Here is a 20,348-nt window from a genome sequence, read left to right as displayed (position 1 = left end):
TGTATTTATTTTGTTTTGATTTGTTTTTAAAGTTTTGATTTAAAACCTTTTGTCATGTCTAGCTAAGAGTCAGTGGGCCAGTTCGCACATTCGCTGCATTGCAGCCCAACTGGATTGCGGTGCATACTGGTGGCCACTTTGAATATTCAACCCTTGGCGGGAGGTTGCCATCATTTGTCATATCATCCAAACCCGGGTGGCAAGAGTTGTTTGAGGGTTAAACAACCCTCAGATAATCCTACAACAGACCATGGGTTATTTGAAGATTGTTTAAACCTCAAAACAACCCCTGCCACAATGGGCTGCAGTGATTGTGCAAACCTGGTCAATGCAGACGTCATGCCAAACTATGGGTGTCTCTAACCATAGTTTAGATTCCAAAGAATGGGTTGAGTTTCCAATCAGGAAAATCATGGTTTCAAGCTGCTCATCTGCTTTTATGTTTGCTCCGTACTCTGGCCTCTAGGTGCAGTGTCTTGCCGAGACACAGCAACAGCGTAATTCTAGTTTGCCAATTCAGACATCATGCCAAACCAAAATGAGCAGAAACCATGGTTTACGAAGCCCATTGCACATCGCACATTGTGAATGAAGCAATAACAAGAAAGCATGCTGACGCCTGGCTGCTCCCGCTTAGCTAAACAACCCAGGGACGCTCCATACCTGGATTATTGGCCATGATGTCCAAACCTAGAATTGTGGGTTGTTCCTCTCACAACATCCCTTAATTCCAGGTTCAAATATCTCAGACAACCCAGGGTTGGAGCATCCTGGGTTGTTTCTTTCAATCACTCCTGCTTGTTTATGTTTAGCGTGAGCTCGTTTAAATCCTGGGTAACCATGACATGCAAACCAAGTCATTCAAACAAAGGTTTCTGATTCTGGTTTGCCAGTCAATTAGAAACTGTGGGTATGGATTCAGCGATGTTAGCCAGCACTGCCAGTGCTCATGGAGTTGGCTCTGCTGGCAGTGGCACATGTACAGCCCCTACCACCAGCAGTGGCAAACCCCCAGATGTTTGGAAATGGAAGTTTCTGGAAGGGGCAGGTCACACCCCTTCCAGAAATGAGCATCTCCACTCGTTTTGGCACTTCCCCTCGGAAGCGCTACATCACGGTGGCCACCGCTGAGCCTGGGCTGCTGGCGCAAGGGATCTGTTGGATCCTATCCCATGTTTTGTCAATTCAGACATCACAGACTATAGTTTGATGCATGCTCTGAACTGAGACTGAGTAGATTTAATGGTTTACACATGAATACTGAAGATACCATTTTTATAATGAAAATGGCAAATAATTCTTATTATATAGATAGAGGCACTTGCAGCAAAACCTACACATCAGTAGGTGGCCGTGCTTAGCTGAAGTCCAAAGAAGGATATGTGTAATACAGATCACCCATCTGTGCTCCCCCCCTCCCCCAGCCCTCCAAGTTTGTCCTCTCACATCCTAAATTGTTATTTAAGCTCACCAAAGTTTAAAAAGCAGTTTAGGCATTGCAATAATTTCTGAAAAGGAAAATTAGGGGAAGCTACTACATATGTGGCAGCAGCACCTCTCTTAGCTCATGGTCAGATTCACCCTAAAAATACACACTTCTCAGAGCATAATTTCTTCCATTGTAGCTGCACTTGATAACTACCTTTGGCCTGGAATGTTCCTTTACTGGTTAATTTCATATTCCTGGTTGTTTTAAAAAAGTCTCACTGAGTTCTTTAGATAATAAATAAGAAAATAGTCAAGGAAGGTCCATGTTTCCATTTCTGAAGACTCAACAGCAGGAAGCGCAAGAGTGCAACAGTCAGACAGGGTCAAGATGGGAATATTGTCTTGTCCTCAGCATATGTGTTTCTCAGGAAAGGACTGTAATAAATTGAACTGCTGTGAAAGTCATTGCCTTAGTTATAACATGGATTTTTTTAGAGGCACTTAAAGTTTTTCATGGGGGAAAAAAGAAAGGGCATTTATATACAATTAATCACAGTTATCAGGTTATCTTATTTAATTCAAAGTGCCATATGATGCATGGTGTATGCTAGAGTCATTTATAGCATGGGTGTGCAGAGATTAAAATCATACTTTCCCTATGTTTTTTTCACAAGGCTAGATGAGGCTTATTTTCTCAAACATAAAAATAATCACTCTATCTTTTCAGGAAATCTGCAAGCACTGTAGGGCAGCTGCTAGACAAACGGCTGTATAGGGTTACATGAATAATTTTGTGAAGAGCACTACTACTGATTTGCTGATCTGGGGAGAATTTGTTTCAGCTTACATGTAATGCATTCCTCACTGTATTTAAAAAGTTTTTAAAAATGCTATTATTGTGAGTCTAGAACTAGATTAGATTATTTTACCACTGCATGTTAAGTGATGCCATATTGAGTAACACTAAATTAATCACCCTCTGTTACAAATGCCTCCATCCTTCTTGAAAAGTAAGATAAGGTCATTATGTATTTTTTGATCCTCTTTCTTATAAATTGCATGCCATCTATTTACCACCAAATGCATGCTTTCAAGATATTATTTTTTGTCTTTTATCTAGTACATTGAATAATTTTAAGTGTTTTATTTTCTTTCTTTTAAAAATTTCACTATTGAACATTAACATTTCTTTCCCCACCAGCTGAGTTTATAATATAATTGATTGCGAAATACCAGTTACTCTTTTATTAATAGAGAAGCACATCCAAGTAGCATTTTCTTAATGTGAGAAAAAGTAGGGTTTGATTTTGCACAATAAGGGTTCAGATTTTATTTTTAAAATTGTTTTTGTTTTTACACTACTACTACTACTACTACTACTACTTGGGGATGTAAGGTTTGTGCCATGTAAAGTGCTAGTTTGCATGCATTCATTTAAATACTAAAAACTGTAGTACTGCTCGATCCATATCTGACTGCTAGGTTTCAATTGACAGCTGAGGATTTGTGACTGGACCATGAATCAAAACGGCAGGCATTTATACCCCAGTGCCAATGAGGATACATTGGGAATTACTTGGCAAAGGTAAAATTTTAATTATTTCCAAACCTAAAGTCTCTTGGGTTCTTCATTATCTGTTTTAGTTGGCCTCCAGGAATATATTTGTCAAAACCTTAACTACAACGTATCTCTGTAGCGTCTCTTGAATTATACATTTTAGGTTAACAGAAATGAATCAGTTTAGCATGTGGGATACCAAATGTTTGCTGTTGAGTATAAAGCTTGTGGAACTTTGAGAAAGAAAAAGTGCTAAACATTTAAAGCTACATATTTTGAAGCTTACAAGTTTATATAAAGAAACAATATATTTTTTTAAACAAACAAGTGACAAGTATGGGAAGTGTCTAATTTGGGGAAATGTATATGTATATTATCCATTGGTTCTTCAAATCAATTTGAAGAATCCAGTAGGACCGGTTGGTATGAATTTAGAACATTAATATGTTCACTGAGGTAAGATAAAAGCCACACATCTTAAACTAAAGTACAATTTACAAGCATTCCCTTTCATTAAAAAGTCTTCTTAGCAGGTAGGATGAAACTACTTTGAGATATACTGGATAGATATAAAATTTGTAACTCTGTTAGTTGAGGCATATAGCTACGTTAACTCTAACTGTGAGAAAAATCAGTTGTCTTGACCCTTTTCTTGCAAAATTGCATCTCACTTGATTTTATTAGGATTTTAAAGACTTTCTTTCTTTCTTTCTTTCTTTCTTTCTTTCTTTCTTTCTTTCTTTCTTTCTTTCTTTCCCTCCTTCTCCAGAGGGATACCCAACCCTCAAGAACATGTTTTCTGGGGTCCCAGGGACTACAGCAGTGGGGAGGAGTGGGAAAGGCCCATTGGCAAATGAAACTCTCAGGCTTCTCTAGATTCAACCCAATGATCTGCAGTGATAGTCTATTGATCATTGAAAAGGCCCATTTTAACAGGTGGCCTTGTAATAGTCGTAATTGCAAAGTTTGACATGAAACAGAAGTAAACATTGTAAATATTATCTATATCACAATTTCCTCCTGAATATTCTAGTGAAGTAATAAAATAACATTGTTATAGGCCAAAAAGGATTGGCTTGTTTCAACTGCCATATGTGGTTTGTAAGAATTGTAAAGTTTTTGTTGGAGAAACTTGTTAATATATAGCTTTCCACCTCAAGAGATCAGATGGTACAAAACAGCTTATTTAGGTTCTCTTTAATTGTTCAATAACATGCATAGTAGTAATACTGAGAGGGACTGTACAGTCATAGAGCATTTATTCTGCAAATGACCTTATTTAACTGCTGAGATTAATACAGAACTCATGATTTAACGTAATAAGAGGATTCTTATCATTCCTTTTAGGTTATAAGAGCCAAACTGCACATTTATGCATAATCATGTCTACCTTTTCCTTGAATGTTTTTAAACAACAACAACAAAAGCCACAAAAGGTTGTAGTCTTGAAGGCAGGAGAGGGAAGCTGCTTAAATCTTTAGGGTTATTTGTTGGGGGGCAGGGTGCACTCAAAATCTCTCTCTCTCTCTCTCTCTCACACACACACACACACACACACACACACTTACTTTTCTCCACATGAAGGAAAAGTTATAGACAGAACACAGCTTGTAGCAGGAGATTTTGAGCAGAAAAACAGGCAACAGGGAAGCAATTAAGCATCTCCTCCCCACACACTCTTCCTCTTCCCTGTAGCTGCTTTTTGTAGGGAAAAAGTGTCAGAGAAAAATTACACATGATGTGCATAATGTGTAGTTTGGCCTAAATGTGAAGGAAACGTCATAATCCTGTAGAAGCATACCTTTTGTGATAGACCATTCCCTCCATATACCTGTGAAGAATGCATGTTGTTGTTCAGTTGTTAAGTTGTGTCCAACTCTTTGTGACCCCATGGACCATAGCACGCCAGGCCTTCCTGTCCTCCGCTCTCTCCCGGAGTGTGCTCAAGTTCATATTCATTGCATCGGTGATGCTATCTAGCCATCTCCTCCTCTGCCGTCCCCTTCGCCTTTTGCCTTCAATCCTTCCCAGCATCAGGGTCTTTTCCAGAGAGTTTTCTCTTCTCATTAGGTGGCCAAAATATTTGAGCTTCAGTTTCAGTATCTGTCCTTCCAATGAGCAGTCAGGGTTGATTTCCTTTAGGATGGACTGATTTGACCTCCTTGCAGTCCAGGGGACTTGTAAGAGTCTTCTCCAGCAGCACAGTTCCAAAGCATCGATTCTTCGGTGCTCAGCCTTCCTTATAGTCCAGCTCTCACAGCCATACGTTGTGAATGGCTGGGAGCAAGAATGGCTGGGAGCAAGAATACTATGCATTCTTCTCTACTGGGAGAAGAATGCATAGTACTGCGCAAATAAAAGTGAGGTACTGTAAGCGAGGGATTTTTTTTTTCTTATATAATCTTTGAAATTATCACCAGTTTCAAGGGGTTCTGTGGCTAGAATCTGTGTGATGTGTTGTTATGATCGCCGGCAGTGTTCTTTATAACAAGCAATGTTGTATAAATAGAGGTTTGTTGGTTTTATATCTAAACCTAGATATAGAATGAAGCCCATGGGGTTATGTAGTTCAATAGCCTGTCTTGAAGAATTGTTGACTCATGCACAGTTTTGTAGTGAAACCTCTCTAAGGAAGAACGTTTCACAACTTATTTTTGAATTGCTCTGATAGTTCAGGTGTTCCCTCCTAACATTTAACATGTACATTATTTACGTGGGTTTTCTGTCCTATCTTGACCAGAAAGGATTAACAGTTTTTCTCTGTTACTTGTTTCATTATCTTCAAATATTTGAACAGTTGACTTTTCCTCCTGGAGGGCTTAATCCTATGGGGATATTTGGCCACCTCCAAACATGGAAGCAGCTGACTATCCAATGCAGGGCGGGTGGAGCACAGAGGGGATCTTCTCCTCTGTGGTCTGGCCACCCTGCATTTGTGGCTAGATGACCATTTTTGACTGTCTAGACAGGGCAGCTTGGAATGGGGGTGGGAGGAGGCCAGATGGCGTATAGGAAGCGTCGTACCAGCACTTCCACTGCCCCCGCCCCCAGGAACTCCCCCCATTCCACACTGCTTTTTCTGAGCACAGAGCGGGGGACGAACTGCTCCACCTACAAGGGTGAGGGGCGGGGAGGCAGGTTTCTGCGGGCTCCAAGGTCAATTCCCGAAAACCAAAAAATCCTAAGACCATCTAGCCACTGTCTAGAAGCCATAGGATTGCGCCCAGAGGAAGCATAGGATGGCCATAGGATATGCTGTTTTCCAGGAACCGACCTTGCTCCGAGGTTGGTTCTCGGAAAACCGACCTCCCCCCATGTCCGCGCTGCCTTGCAGGCAGCGTGAAGAAGCCCCGGAAGAGAAGCGCGGAGTGGCTGAAAAGGGGTGGGACTGGGGGCGTTCCAGGGCCAGGAGAGCAGATCTGCATGTATGACACATCCTATGTGTCATACAGCAGCCTTCTCTCCCACTTGGCCCCCACGCAGCTAGACAACTGAAATCGGCTGTCTAGCAGAAATAGCAGGGCAGGAGAGGCGCGGAGGGAACGATCCCCCTGTGCTTCCCCTGCCTTGCTTTGGATAGGCGGTCGCCTCCGAGTTCAGAGGCGGCCGTCTATCTAGAAAGGATTGCTCCCTTAATCTTGTTTTTTCTAGGTTAAATATTCTGTCAACTTTCCCCATATAATTTGCCTTCTAGTCCTTTTATTCTCCTGCTCTTGCTCCTTTCCAATTTGTCAATATCCTAACTGCACTGTGGTGCCTATAACTGTGCAAAAATGTAGATGTTATCAACACAGTTTTATTAGTCCCTGAATCTTGTATACGATCATTCATAAACAGGACTAAAATGGCACTTTTTATACCATGGTGCCATACTGATGACTAATTTTAAAATTTATCATTTTAAGTCCAGTCCTCAGTTGCACTGTTTTTTCACCTATCCTAAAGTGCTCCCAGTTCCTTCCAATTGTGTATGATCTGTAAATTTGATAATAATACTGCCCAAGCTTTCATCCAAGGTAAAAGATGTTGAAGAGAGCCAATCTAGGACTTGGCCCTACAGTAGTCCACTTTGATCCTTATTTCAGTTTGATGTTGATATGCTATTTTTATTCTCCAGGTGTTCTGCAAATTATGTAATCCCCTTTATGATACATAGTTCTGGACTAAATGTCTCAAAATGTGCTATAATTTTCATGTCAAAAACATTAAAACATTAATAGTACCAAGGCAACACTTTGGTAGGATCAGAATCCTATTCAGATTCAAATCCAGGCAAGACAGGACCACAAATATGTGATAAACTAGAGCAGGGGTGGGCAACTTGTGGCCCTCCAGAGGTTTTGACCTACAACTCCCATCAGCCCTAGCCAGTGTGATCAATGGAGGGGGTTGTAGACCAAAACCTTTGGAGGGTCAAAAGTTGCCCACCCCTGAACTATTGGCTAGATCAAAGTTGGGAAAGCAGTTGTGTGTACAACCCGCCCAAGTACTTTGTGGTTCTCAGGGATCTAAGTAGAGCCAGGATCAAAAGTGACTAGGCGATAAAGTAGCATTACATAGAGTTCTGACTTACTTTCCACCTTGGTTATTTTTTGAAAAAACAAACAAAAGCAGCCTTGTTGGCAGACTGGCAGTCCAAATGGTGGAAAGACAGGACAGATGAGGCTACTTTAACCCTTTCCTTCCTGGTCATTTTCCAGATCAAAATTACCCTCTTCAAGCTGCTTGTCTTCTGGGGATGGGGGAGTGATTTGGGGACCCCATAGAATTTCCTCAATGGGTGGGAAATAAGCTTTGGGGATGCAATTTTTTCTTTGTACATTAAGTGAAGAGTTGAGCGGAAGTAGAATTGTTCTTCATGAGGGAGCTGAAGTGTGCAAAATCCTGTGTATGTTTATTCGTTCATCACAGTGGTCAGGAAGTTGCTCTCTTAGTGGCAGCTATTGACCCTAGTCTTTATGTTTGTGGGAAGCATTGCATGGAATATTAGCTCTAACTTGATGTAATAAGTATAATGGTTGCCTCTGAGAGTCATATAATTCTAGAACATTTGTGCTTTGAGCTTGTAGCTACCTGCTTCCCAATGAGCTTTGGCTACACTGTTTTCTGCTTCCATCTTGATACTCATAACTTTATGATCTCTGCAGTGTGGGTTGGGCATAGCACCTTGAATCATTGCCATATCATCATATCCTGCAGATGCAATCTGCAGATGCAGTGCAGGAAAGCTTGCAGCCCTTTTCCCTTCAGTTTCCCTTAAGGGAAGATTTCAGTACCAGAGAAAGCACTCAGTTTTAGACAAAGATTTTCTATATGCAAAAATGGCAAATGTATCTAACGTGTTTTTACATGTTCTGTCCTATAATTGTAAACAATTTCTGCTAATATTTGAAATACAATCACTCCCCAAGAAAAAAACAACAAAGAATTCATGCCATCCACAACTGAAAACCCCTTACCTGGGCATCATTTCCATCCAGGTGCAGAGGACATTTAAGGGATGTTCAAACAAACCTCCTCACACATATTCAGTGAACTCATGAGGGGGTTTGTTTGGACACCACAAGAAGTATAAGACTTTTAAAAACATTTAGTGAAGAACAGGATGCATAAGGTAAGGGCTATTCTCATTTCTTTTTGACAATGTGCAAACCTGATTCTGTTTCAGTTCAGAACAGAAAAATGTCTTCATCTGAAAAAACCACAGGAATTACTGTAATATTACTAATTGCCGAACATTTTGTGTCTCACAAGCTAAATGTCGAACAGAACAAAATTAAAACCAAAACTGAGTTAAAATCCAGTTAAATACCCAGCAGTGCCTCAACAAGGGGGCATGTATGGCCTTGTTCAAATAATCTGAACCACATGGAGAAACAGTTTTATACAAGAAGGTTCCAGTGTGGACCTGCATCCATGAAGTTTGATTTTTAAGCCACTCCTATGCTGCTATTGTGACATCTGAGTAGGGCCAGACTGTGAAAGGGTTGGGAAGTTAGTAGTTTTGAACATTTGGGGTTTTCTTCCAAGTCTTTCAAAAACTGTAACAGTGGTAAGGCATTCATTGTCAGGTACCGTAATTTATATTTTAAAAAGCAAACCCTTTCAATGCTGTTTTGAAGGGTTAACTGCTAATTTAACATTACTTTTGCTGCGCCCGGGCATTAGGCTAGCATTTCCTGCTTTCACTTTGTTATCTTGACACAGAAGTACAGTACAACAGCTGGTTTGTTCTTAGAGCTCCTGAGGAGAGCCTTATTCTCAGAGTGCTGAATTTCCTTTTCAGCTTTAGCCGTAGGGGTGTTCAAAATGTTATAGAGCAGCATTCTTTGCCCCCAGCCCCTCTGAAGGGCTGTGATGATAATGCTGATAAGGCGATGGAATGGAGTAAGCTTTGGTTTGTGGGGGAAGGGAGGCTGGGAACCACTTTTTATGTGAGAACAGCCTTATAGTTTTCATATTCTAACAAACATGCAGACTTTCAAAGAATCAAGTCAATATCAAATAACTTTATAGCTTTTTTTAAAAAAAAGTTTGCATTTTGGACAATAAATACTGCAGTTAGAGGGGTTACTTTCCATGTTATATATTAGCTTGGGATAAAAATACAAACCACTTTTACAAATAAGAACAATGAAATGAAAACATGGCTGATAAAATCATTAGCAGTGTGGGGAAGCTGGAAGGATTTCTGGCTTTTATCAGTTTGTCACTATCTTTGTTATAGTTTCACCCAACTCTCTAATAAAGAAAGATGTGTGGAGAATTATGTTTCCTTTCCATCTAAGCAAACATCTTCCGAACACTTCCTAAGAAATTAATTGTATTCCAGCCAGACTTGCATGCTGCCATCCCACAGGAAATGGGTCAGCAATCCATTAAGATGCCATTAGATAATCTAATTTGGAACTTAATCTCTAAATTAACCATGCTCCATACTTGAAGCATACTTGAGAGGGAGAAAAAAAGTTTGTTTGAATCGATAGGGGAGCCGAAGCGTGAAGAAGGCTGTTTGTTTTTTCTGTAGCTGTGGTCACGTCTCAAGCCGTCTGGTAACCAGGAGAAACCAGACATGATGTAATTCCAGATTGAACTTGAACTTCAGGGACTTAGAATGGGGAAACAATGGACCATAGGAATCAATAATGTCCATTTTCCACATGATTATGTTTGGAGCTTTAAGTTAACCTTTATGGAAGAAGAAGCAGAAACTACAATGTGACCAAAAAGGAGGGATCTACAGACAAAATGTTAAAAAGAAAACAACTTTTCCAGCTATATTTTGACAGTTGCACTACAGATTCCAGCAGGATTTGAAAAGTTCTCAATCTGCAGTAAACCAGTTGCTTGTTCTGAGCACTCTTTTATTCACTTAGGTAGGATAAACCTAATCTTATGTTTCCTGTCAGATGACTTTGGCAGTGTTTTGGAGGAAGAAGGAAGAAATTTTAAAAAAGCAAAAACTCCCAGTTGGAAAGTGCACCATTATTCTGGTGATTCCAGAACATCACCATTTAATTTCATTTTACATTGTCTCTTCCCCAACCATAAAACTACTTCTTTTAGTTTGTGAACCATCTTTTCAATGGGTATTCAGCATAATGTTTATTAAACCAAATAAATACAATGCTAATTGTTATTTATAGAAGTTTCTGCAAAGGCAGTTTCTAATGAACTACTGTGCAAAGCATATAGAGAAGTTACAGAAAATTGGGGAGGGGGAAGAATAGTAAATGCTTGTGTGATTATTACCTGTTTTAAAAAATAACCTCTGAGAAGTTTGAGAAGAAGCAAGTTAGGGTTTGTGTTAGAGAAACAGGAATTGGCACCCTGGGAGCTTAAATGCCTTTGGTTAACCTCTTCTGTACTGTATTTCAAAACTGCACATATAAGTGTAGCTTACTTGATTTTATTACTCTCGCTTTCTAAATAAAACAAATAATGGAGACATTATTTTTGCTTCATATCTGAAACTACAAAGTAACAATAGGTGTTTCTCCCTCTCAAAACAAAACACCCCAAACAAACATGTGTGAGGCCCAAATCACTGTGAAGGGAAGAATAATGAGAATATGGATTCAATTCATGGGGTACTGAGGATAGCAGTTCTGCTAACTTTTGACGTATAAACATGTGTGGCATGGCTCAAACAAGGACAATGGATAGCAGGCCTAACATGCAGTAGGCCTAAGAAGTTGTACATGCTTCTTATTGGGGAGCATGATGTTAGAGGAGTTTGCAGGTTCAAACTTTTAAGTTTATTAATGTCAGATCACCACGTATTTGCAGATTTTCAGGGCCAGTTTATACATTCAGAAATTTCTCCAACATCAGGATAACCATGTTAATTACCAGGGTCTTAATGCACAGGTCTCTACATAAATTGAAGATATCATACATACTAGATCCCTGGCACTTAGGCTACTTTGCACTAGCTCTCTCATGCAAGCCAATGAACAAAGGTAAAGTGGCTTCTTAATTTTTAGGGGCCGCGGTGGCTTAGTGGTTAAGACGCTAAACTGCAGACTGGAAGGTCGGCAGGTCAACAGGTCGAGACCCGAGTGCTGCATGACAGAGTGAGCTCCCGTCTTCAGTCCCAGCTTCTGCCAACCTAGCAGTTCGAAAGCAAGAAATTGCAAGTAGATATATAGGTACCGCCTCGGCGGGAAAGGTAACAGCGTTCTGTGCACCTCGGTGTTCAGTCATGCCGGCCACATGACCACGGAAGCGTCTTCAGACAGCGCTGGCTCTTCGGCTTAGAAACGGGGATGAGCACCGCACCCTAGAGTCGGACACGACTGGTTGGGGACACCTTTACCTTTTACCTTTTAATTTGTAAGCATATTAGCTGTTGCTGTGTTCAAAGCCCTCAGTGCTCTAGTGGACTCAGGATTGCAGCCTGTAATACTGTGGTTTATACAGGTCCATATCCAGCATCTTACTACACTCCTGAATTTTTCCAGTAGCCAAACTACAACATATGCACAACACTGCCATCAAAAATTGCATCCCCATGTCATGTTTGCCACTTTCAGATCTTCGTAATTTATAGTTTCACTTTACAATCTAATTTCAACTTTCCTCACAGCAGCAATCCTTGAAGGGGGAACATGGACAGGACTAAGATTGGACCAAAGTTAAACTTTTAGATGAATATCATGTCTGAAAACATTGTCCCACTATTAAATGGTTGCCATTCCTTTCTCTGGCTGTACCTTCTCCAGCTTTTTGAGGGGAGGGATATATGAACACACCCCTACCCTCAAAACAAAATGAAAAAGCATGTAAGGAACAAGTGAGCAGTCTCTCTAATTTTGTCCCCAGAACTGCTCCCTCAATCATATAAATGCCAAATTTAAATTCACTTTGGTACTCTGGCATCCATTCTCATCAGGATTGCGTTCCCATGAAATGGTGTTAAATAGTTTTCATTACTTCTGTTTAGGCTACATTCATGGCCCAAGCAGGACAGGGCGGGGGACGAAACTTTACACATGCCATGAGGAGGAAAATGAAGCTTAATTGTAGATATGGGGTGGGCAACCAGAATCGGGAGTGGGGGGCAGGTGATCCTTCCACCCAGCCCTCTGTGTGCCAAATGATTTCAAAGGGGCAGACTCACACTCCATGTTGTTAAAAGGGATAGGACCATGCACCTGATGGGACCAGGCAGGTGTATCGGGAGGATGATCCTCCTGGCATATCTGCCAGGAACTGGCTTCGCTGTATGTGGAGAAGAGGACACAGAGCAGGTGAAGCTCAGCTTCTCTTGTCCTTTACCTTCCATGCATAGGGAAGGAGGATCAGTGAAGCCCACTCATCCAGCACTTGCAGGAGTTCCCATAAGCTCCAGATGGGTGTGTTGCCTGACTTTGCTTGTCTTTTGCCTTCCCCAAGAAGGACAAGCAAAGCCCACCAGTCTGGCACTTGCAGAAACTCCTGCAAGCGAATTTATTACATAAAACACTTATAAGTTTTCTAACTGCAGCTATATTGTTGATAGCCAGCAAATGGAAATATCTAAAAGGAATCTCACTTAAAGAATGGCACAATAGAGTATGACAGATGGCATTATTAGAAAAATTGACAAATAATATTACATTAGCAAAAGGATAAAGAAAAAATGACAGTTTTATGGGAGAATGGTACAGTTTTATTGTTTATGCAAATGCAGAGAAATGACGGAGTGTTCGCTGTCACTACAAAACTCTTTGGTTATCGTAGAACACAAAAAGTTACTATACATGATTGAAATAACAAATAAGAAGGTATATGTATTAACAAATTACATATGCTAATTGTTATTTATAGAAGTTTCTGCAAAGGCAGTTTCTAATGAACTACTGTGCAAAGCATATAGAGAAGTTACAGAAAATTGGGGAGGGGGAAGAATAGTAAATGCTTGTGTGATTATTACCTGTTTTAAAAAATAACCTCTGAGAAGTTTGAGAAGAAGCAAGCTAGGGTTTGTGTTAGAGAAACAGGAATTGGCACCCTGGGAGCTTAAATGCCTTTGGTTAACCTCTTCTGTACTGTATTTCAAAACTGAGCATATAAGTGTAGCTTACTTGATTTTATTACTCTCTCTTTCTAAATAAAACAAATAATGGAGACATTATTTTTGCTTCATATCTGAAACTACAAAGTAACAATAGGTGTTTCTCCCTCTCAAAACAAAACACCCCATACAAACGTGTGTGAGGTAGGGATGGCGGAGAATTTCTCCACGAATCTCCGGGAGGCCGAATGCGAATGCATACGGCCCCCCGAAATTGTTGGTGAAATTCTCCGCCGGCTCCCCACCCCCCCCCAGGATTGGACTTACCTTGTGCGAATGTCCCTCTCGGCAGCGGGTCCCGGCGGCAGTTCGGCGGGGGCGGCGGCGGCGGCCGGTCTTCTGATCAGCTGCCACCGCCGCCATTGCAAAATAAAAAAGGAAAGTAAAAAAAAAACAAAAACACCCGTGATAGGCTACGTGACGATTTATGTAGCCTATCACGGCTAGATTTCCAAAGTCAGCCGTGATAGGCTACATAAATCGTTACGTAGCCTATCACGAGTGTGTGTTTGGTTTTTTTTTACTTTACTTTTTTTTTCGCGGCCGGGTAGACGGGGTGCTCCTCCCCGGCCTGAATTTCGGCGGCGAGGGATGGGGCGCCTCCCCCCCGGCCTGAATTTCGGCCGGGCAAGGCGGGGTGCCTCCCCCCCCTCGCCTGAACTTCGGGGGGAGAACCGAAGCGCCTCCCCCCCACCACGAAGCAAGCTGCGGGACCAGGTAAGTCCCTTTCGTCCATCCCTAGTGTGAGGCCCAAATCACTGTGAAGGGAAGAATAATGAGAATATGTATTCAATTCATGGGGTACTGAGGATAGCAGTTCTGCTAACTTTTGACGTATAAACATGTGTGGCATGGCTCAAACAAGGACAATGGATAGCAGGCCTAACATGCAGTAGGCCTAAGAAGTTGTACATGCTTCTTATTGGGGAGCATGATGTTAGAGGAGTTTGCAGGTTCAAACTTTTAAGTTTATTAATGTCAGATCACCACGTATTTGCAGATTTTCAGGGCCAGTTTATACATTCAGAAATTTCTCCAACATCAGGATAACCATGTTAATTACCAGGGTCTTAATGCACAGGTCTCTACATAAATTGAAGATATCATACATACTAGATCCCTGGCACTTAGGCTACTTTGCACTAGCTCTCTCATGCAAGCCAATGAACAAAGGTAAAGTGGCTTCTTAATTTGTAAGCTTATTAGCTGTTGCTGTGTTCAAAGCCCTGAGTGCTCTAGTGGACTCAGGATTGCAGCCTATAATACTGTGGGAGCTAATGGCAGGAGCTCCTCAGCTTAGTCTTCCTTACTTCTGCCTTCCCTCAAGACGCACAAATCTTACAAAGCCCCAGGGAAATCCTCTTAGTCCATTGATGTTCTTTTCAGGAGCTGATGGCATGAATTCCTCCCAGGTTCCCCTCAAATCTCCAGAATTTGACTGGCCTGAGTGCGGAGAGCCACCAAGGCCAAAGAGAGAGCTCTGACCTTGAAAGAGGATATCCCGACTGTAGATCTCCTCCTTCCACAAACAAACCCCAGCCCTTCCTAGCTGCCATAGAAAGCTCCATGATGGCTCCCTCTCCTGAGGCTGGCGTAACAACATTGGGAGAGGAGGAAATAGGGCAGGGAGGGGAGTGACGGTGGATCCATCAGATCCAAAGGCCTCTCAGCTCCCATCCCCACTGCTAGCAAGGTGAGTGAGTTAGATGGGCTGAGAGACCTGTCTAACGTAAAATGCCTTTTCAGAGAACAGAGACTAAAAAAGCCTCTGCTTTTTTCCCACCCTACTGGGCATCTCTCCCATAGGATTGCACCCTAAATACTTTCCAGTGACAACGTTCTTTACATGTATCTCATTAACCATGGATTTTAACAAGAGTGTTCATATATCCTATCCAGAAATGTATGTCTGCCTCTACAGTCTCAGAGAATCAGGTTATTGGAAAACCTATTACCTGGGCATTAACTCAGGACAAATTGAATAGATTGATCTTGGGAACACAACCCAGACATATTTCAGAAGTGAAATCATTTTAGAGCTGGTTTATATGTAATGCCATGAGATACCAACCAAAAAACTTCCCCCTTGCAAGTGAAATATGGCCTGCCTATAATGTTTTTTGAAAAACTTTACATTGGTTGCTTTGAGACAGGCTTGTAAATCTTAGTTTGCAGGACTGGAAAAGAATCTTGTGCCCACTTGTCGTCATCCCCCCATTGCTTGCTTGCATAACTTAATGCTTTATTCTTTGGTTTGATCAAATCACAGTTTGCTGTTGCATCCACACCTTGGTTTGTGATCCTGGTTGGCAGGTAAACTATGGTTTGTTTAAACTAGGGTTGAGCAACATGTGGCCAACAGGCTATATGTGGGCCTTCCTTGTGTTCCCCTGCTACCGGTGACACCACTGAATTTGCTGCCAGAGCAGCAAGAAAAATCACAGCAATCTTGCAGGGAAACAAAGTGTGCATGGAGTGTGCGCCTTGTTTGCAAGCAGAATCACACTGCTGGAAGCCTCCCATAAGTGCAATTCTGCTTGGAAATAAGGTGCATACTCCCTGCACCTTTCTCCCTGTTTCCCTGCAAAACTGCTGCAATTTTTGCTGCTGTGGCAAATGCAGTAGTGGGCTGGGGTGTGCCCCTCAGTCGGTCCAGGGGACAGTGTGACCCCCAACTCCCAGAGATTGTCCACCCTCATTTAAACCATAGTTTGAGTACATAGTTTATGTCTTGATCAGACTAGGAAGCAATACATTAAGCAATATTCACAAAGGGAGAAGGGGGAACACATAAGGATAGGGCTTCTTTCCAGTCCATCAAATGATGACTTGGAGAATCATCTGAATGCATGAATATTCTCATTCTTTTTTGTGGTCTCTGTGCAGTCACACGTGGTTCTGCGCCTGCACAGAGCCAACAGAAATGACCACTCAAAGAGCTACAGCTACAGGTAAGCAACCTGTCTTTATGCTGTATGTCTTCCCACCTCCACCAGCGGCCACTAGCAGCATCCAGCAGGGCCATGGAGAGTTGTGCAGATTGTAATGATGACAATCTGCAAGATAAGCTGTTCTAAATCTGGTGGTGGGAAGCAACCAGAAGTTGCTTTTGGTTGTATCTCCATGTCAAGTACAATAGGTACCATTCAATAGACTATTGTAGCAAAAACAGCAAAGATGCATTTGTGTGTTAGTCTTTAAGGTGCCATAGGGGCCGAGGATAGAACTATTATTTTGTTTAGTCAAAACAGCTACTGCTAGTTCTAAGCACAATTTCCTTGGGGTGCTGCATCCCCTGGTACCATATTTTAAAGACAAATGTAATACTAGCCGAAAGGCCAGTATTGTGTAATTCTCAGTTTATAGGCCTCTGACCAACATACTGCTCACCAGAGGTTTATAAAATTCGTGTGGGATCTTCATAGTGTTAACATATGAGATTATCCTTCCATTGTCATAAATAATATTGACAAATATATTGCATGGTGCATTTTTAACACAGTCATAAGGTTTGAGAAGTGTAGATAAACATCTACACTAAATTTGTTAGTCATGCTGTAACAACAATCCTATTTGTCACTTACTACAATTTATTTTTATTGAATATTTCTCCCTCCCCAAAATAAAAAAACCCCACTGCTCCTCAACACACAGATACTAAATGTGAAAGTTGTTATTAATGGTAGTTTATTTTTTATCCACAAAAATGTGTTTTGTTGCCTAGTACAGCCACTAGAAAGTTATTGATCTTGAGAAAATAAAACCTCAAACACATTCACCACCTTACTCCTAAATAATAACCAGCTAAGGTGGATCTAGATTATCACTTCCTATCTAGGCTTAGTCTTCCATACAGTAGGTAAATAATTAAATATCAGCATTGATTTGTCTGCCTGCTATACTCATGTAGTAGTCTGCACAGAGAGAATAAACGATTTTGTGAAACTACTCTGGTGTGGAAAACAATACATGCTCCATCTAGAGCATTTACTCACTGTCATAGCTAGTTTTAGGATTGAGCTGTTAGAGTGATTAACGCTTCTAGCAAACTGTATATGCATATTTAAGTTTAACTGTGAAATGAGGTTAGAATGATTGTCAAAATATGAGGTTGGGTGGCATTCAAATGTTCATTCTTGCTGCTACACTTTAAATGTTTATTCTGCTCTTTCTTTTCTTTTCCCTCAACAGTCCTGGTACCTGGGCTAGTTTGGTCCCTTTTCAAGTATCAAACAGGACACCAATCCTGCCCACAAATGTCCAAAATTATGGTTTGAACCTAATTGGAGAGCCTTTCCTTCAAGCAGAAACAAGCAACTGAGGGAGATCGAAACTGAACAAAATACTATAAAAGAAAGCAAGACTGGACAAAAAAAATGAAGAAAGAAGAAACATAGACCAGCAATTGCAGCACTTACAATCACTAATTCCCTTAAGGTTGAAACTGTAATGGTGTGTAAAAAGAAAGAAAGAAAGGGGTCGATGATATTTCACTGAAGAGTAGAAAGATGCTCCTCTTAAGTAGCCTTTGTTCTATGAAATCCACTGGGAAATAGATGTTCTGTCTCTGACAATATATTTTAACTGACTTTCTAGATGCCTTAATATTTGCATGATAAGCTAGTTTATTGGTTTAGTATTCTTGTTGTTTACGCATGGGATCACTATTCCTAGTTAGCTCTCAAAACAAAGGCTAGGAGGCATCCACAGAGCTGCAGGAGAATGAGGGCCATGAGCCAGCTTTTCTCAGCACTCTGATTTCGGGGGAAAAAAATTTAAGGAAAAAACAAACAATTTAGCCTTTAGTTATCAACTCAAATTTATTTAACTTTGGCCCTTAACCCAACCTTTTCCCTGTGTGCTACCCAGTTTAAATTTTCAGGAAGTCATTTAAATAAACAGGCATTTTATAAAGCAATGCCTTACTTTAGGTTTAAAAAGAAGTGTTATCTTCGCATATGACAGTAAAAACAAAAAGAGAAAGACACTAAAAAAATAATTTCCCCCACTGAGGAAAACACTTAGAGGCAAGTGCAATTTTAAAAATTATATCTAAAGGGGATCATTGTTATAAGTCCTTTAGCCCTTGGACTCTAAATTGAGGGGATTAAAAAACAAGAATTTCAAAAGTATTTCGAACAAATTTATTTTCCCCTCAGTTTTAAAGGGGGGGGGCATTAAAAGGCATTAATTAAATCAAGACAGATCATGAACTTGAGAAAAAGAAATTAATTGAAACACAGCACTTATGTTGATTTAGCTTCTGCCTCTGTTGAGGTATCTTATTTATTTAAAATTACTGGTTGGATCAAGAACCCATAGAGAATAGTAAAGGTTCTATAAAACCTTCATCAGAGACGCAGAGAGGTAAATCCATGTCACGGGGCAAAGCTTACAGTTTACAAACGGGAATGCCATTGCCAGGTTGTTGGGTTGGGGGAACTGAAATATATTTTTAAAAAATGCACTCTTTAAAAAAGCCTAATGACAGGGTGCTGAAAACTTGCATGGTGCTCTCAGAAATTAGCCTTGTTTGACAGATTTCTTGTACTGACAGTAATGTGCATGGGCAGATACATTTTGCCTCTATGTCTCTATAAAAAATTAATTAAAACTATCCAGTAATCCTAATTTGCACGAAGTTATAATGTCCACATAACGTGCCTTGCCTTGAAATCTAAAAAGTGACATCACTACACTTGTTTTGCTGCATTTATTATCATTTTAAATCTTTACCATTTTTATGACAAAATATTTTGTACTCCAGATGGGAAAACGAAAAAAAGTGACATCATGGATTTTTTAAGCAGTTATAACTTTATCTCACATTTATAAAGCATATCATGGCTGTGTATAGTTGCCGCTTAAAAATTGTAATCGACCAGCAATATTTTCAGTATTTTGGTGTTTTTTCTATTAATCTTTCATGTTTTTCATCTTCCAATTAATATTGGGGGGAGGGGATTCAAATTTATACGAATTATGCAATACCAAGTTTTGCCTATGTAGGTAGTGCTTTTAGCTGTATTGGTTATTATAGGTAAGTACACAGATTTAAAAGACAAAAGATTAATGTATGCTTTTTGTTTGTTCGTTCGTTTGTTTTAATTGACCAAAGTGGGTACTGCTGTTTTTGCAGTGTGATGAGGTCCTTTTGTGTACTAAGAGATGGACAGGGGATTTTTTTTAATACATAACATATATCTATATATTCTGGGGTGGGTGGGGAGTATTTTTAACACTTGACAGTGTAGCTGTGAAGCAGTGCACCATTGGCTGGGTGAGGGCTACAAAGCGACTCTTCTGCCTACTGTGATAAAAATCTCAAAAAGGTGTCCTCTTTTTAACTTTCCACCTGGGGTGCAAGCTGAACTCATTTCTGGTTTTAAATGATAGTGGTAATAATGATGATGATAAATAAATAAATAATGGATTCTGTTGGAGGCAGACTTGACTTGAGGAAAAATTTAGTCATTTTTCATTTTGAGACATCAAAACCCACAGAGAGCAACAGCCTTTTAAAATTTTGCAAAAATATATCATCCTAGGCCATGGCATACAAACATATTTAAAGGAAAGAATCAGATACACAGTATATACTAATAAGACTTTTGTCCTCCATCTGATCCCACTACATTTTGTATTTCAACACAAAGTACCCAAGTACAAAATGCGTATGTGCCGTGTCATTGTGAAGGGCTCTTTCTGTAAGAGCCTCGTTACATGTTACAGTTATTCACATGGAAAGCAGCCAGTTCTGCATACTTATTACTTAAGACCTGGAAGGGCTCCCCACTCTGCTAA

The 20,348-nt window shown here is 40.5% G+C and overlaps 1 protein-coding gene across 11 annotated transcripts in view; it reads left to right on the top strand.

The window, feature by feature from the left end:
• NFIB (nuclear factor I B) overlaps positions 1 to 19,531 on the top strand; it is a 278,915-nt gene extending 259,384 nt beyond the window's left edge. For 6 of the 11 annotated variants that reach the window (XM_084834517.1, XM_084834520.1, XM_084834526.1 and 3 more), the window contains 2 exons: positions 2,925 to 3,013; positions 17,736 to 19,531. In XM_084834517.1, coding sequence (XP_084690643.1) covers positions 2,925 to 3,013; positions 17,736 to 17,865 — 219 coding nt within the window. In that variant the 3' untranslated portion in view covers positions 17,866 to 19,531. Of the gene's footprint in view, positions 1 to 2,924; positions 3,014 to 16,430; positions 16,496 to 17,735 lie in introns of all 11 variants that reach the window. The other 5 variants (XM_084834523.1, XM_084834522.1, XM_084834524.1 and 2 more) reach the window with 2 other exon arrangements.
• The last annotated feature ends 817 nt before the right edge of the window (positions 19,532 to 20,348 follow it).

This window comes from Heloderma suspectum, chromosome 2 (assembly GCF_057233095.1).
Source record: "Heloderma suspectum isolate Gila_16-S chromosome 2, 16-S_ref, whole genome shotgun sequence".
Taxonomy (NCBI): Eukaryota; Metazoa; Chordata; class Lepidosauria; order Squamata; family Helodermatidae; genus Heloderma; species Heloderma suspectum.
The sequence above is the reverse complement of the archived record's forward strand: the minus strand, read 5'-3'. Positions and strand labels throughout refer to the sequence as shown.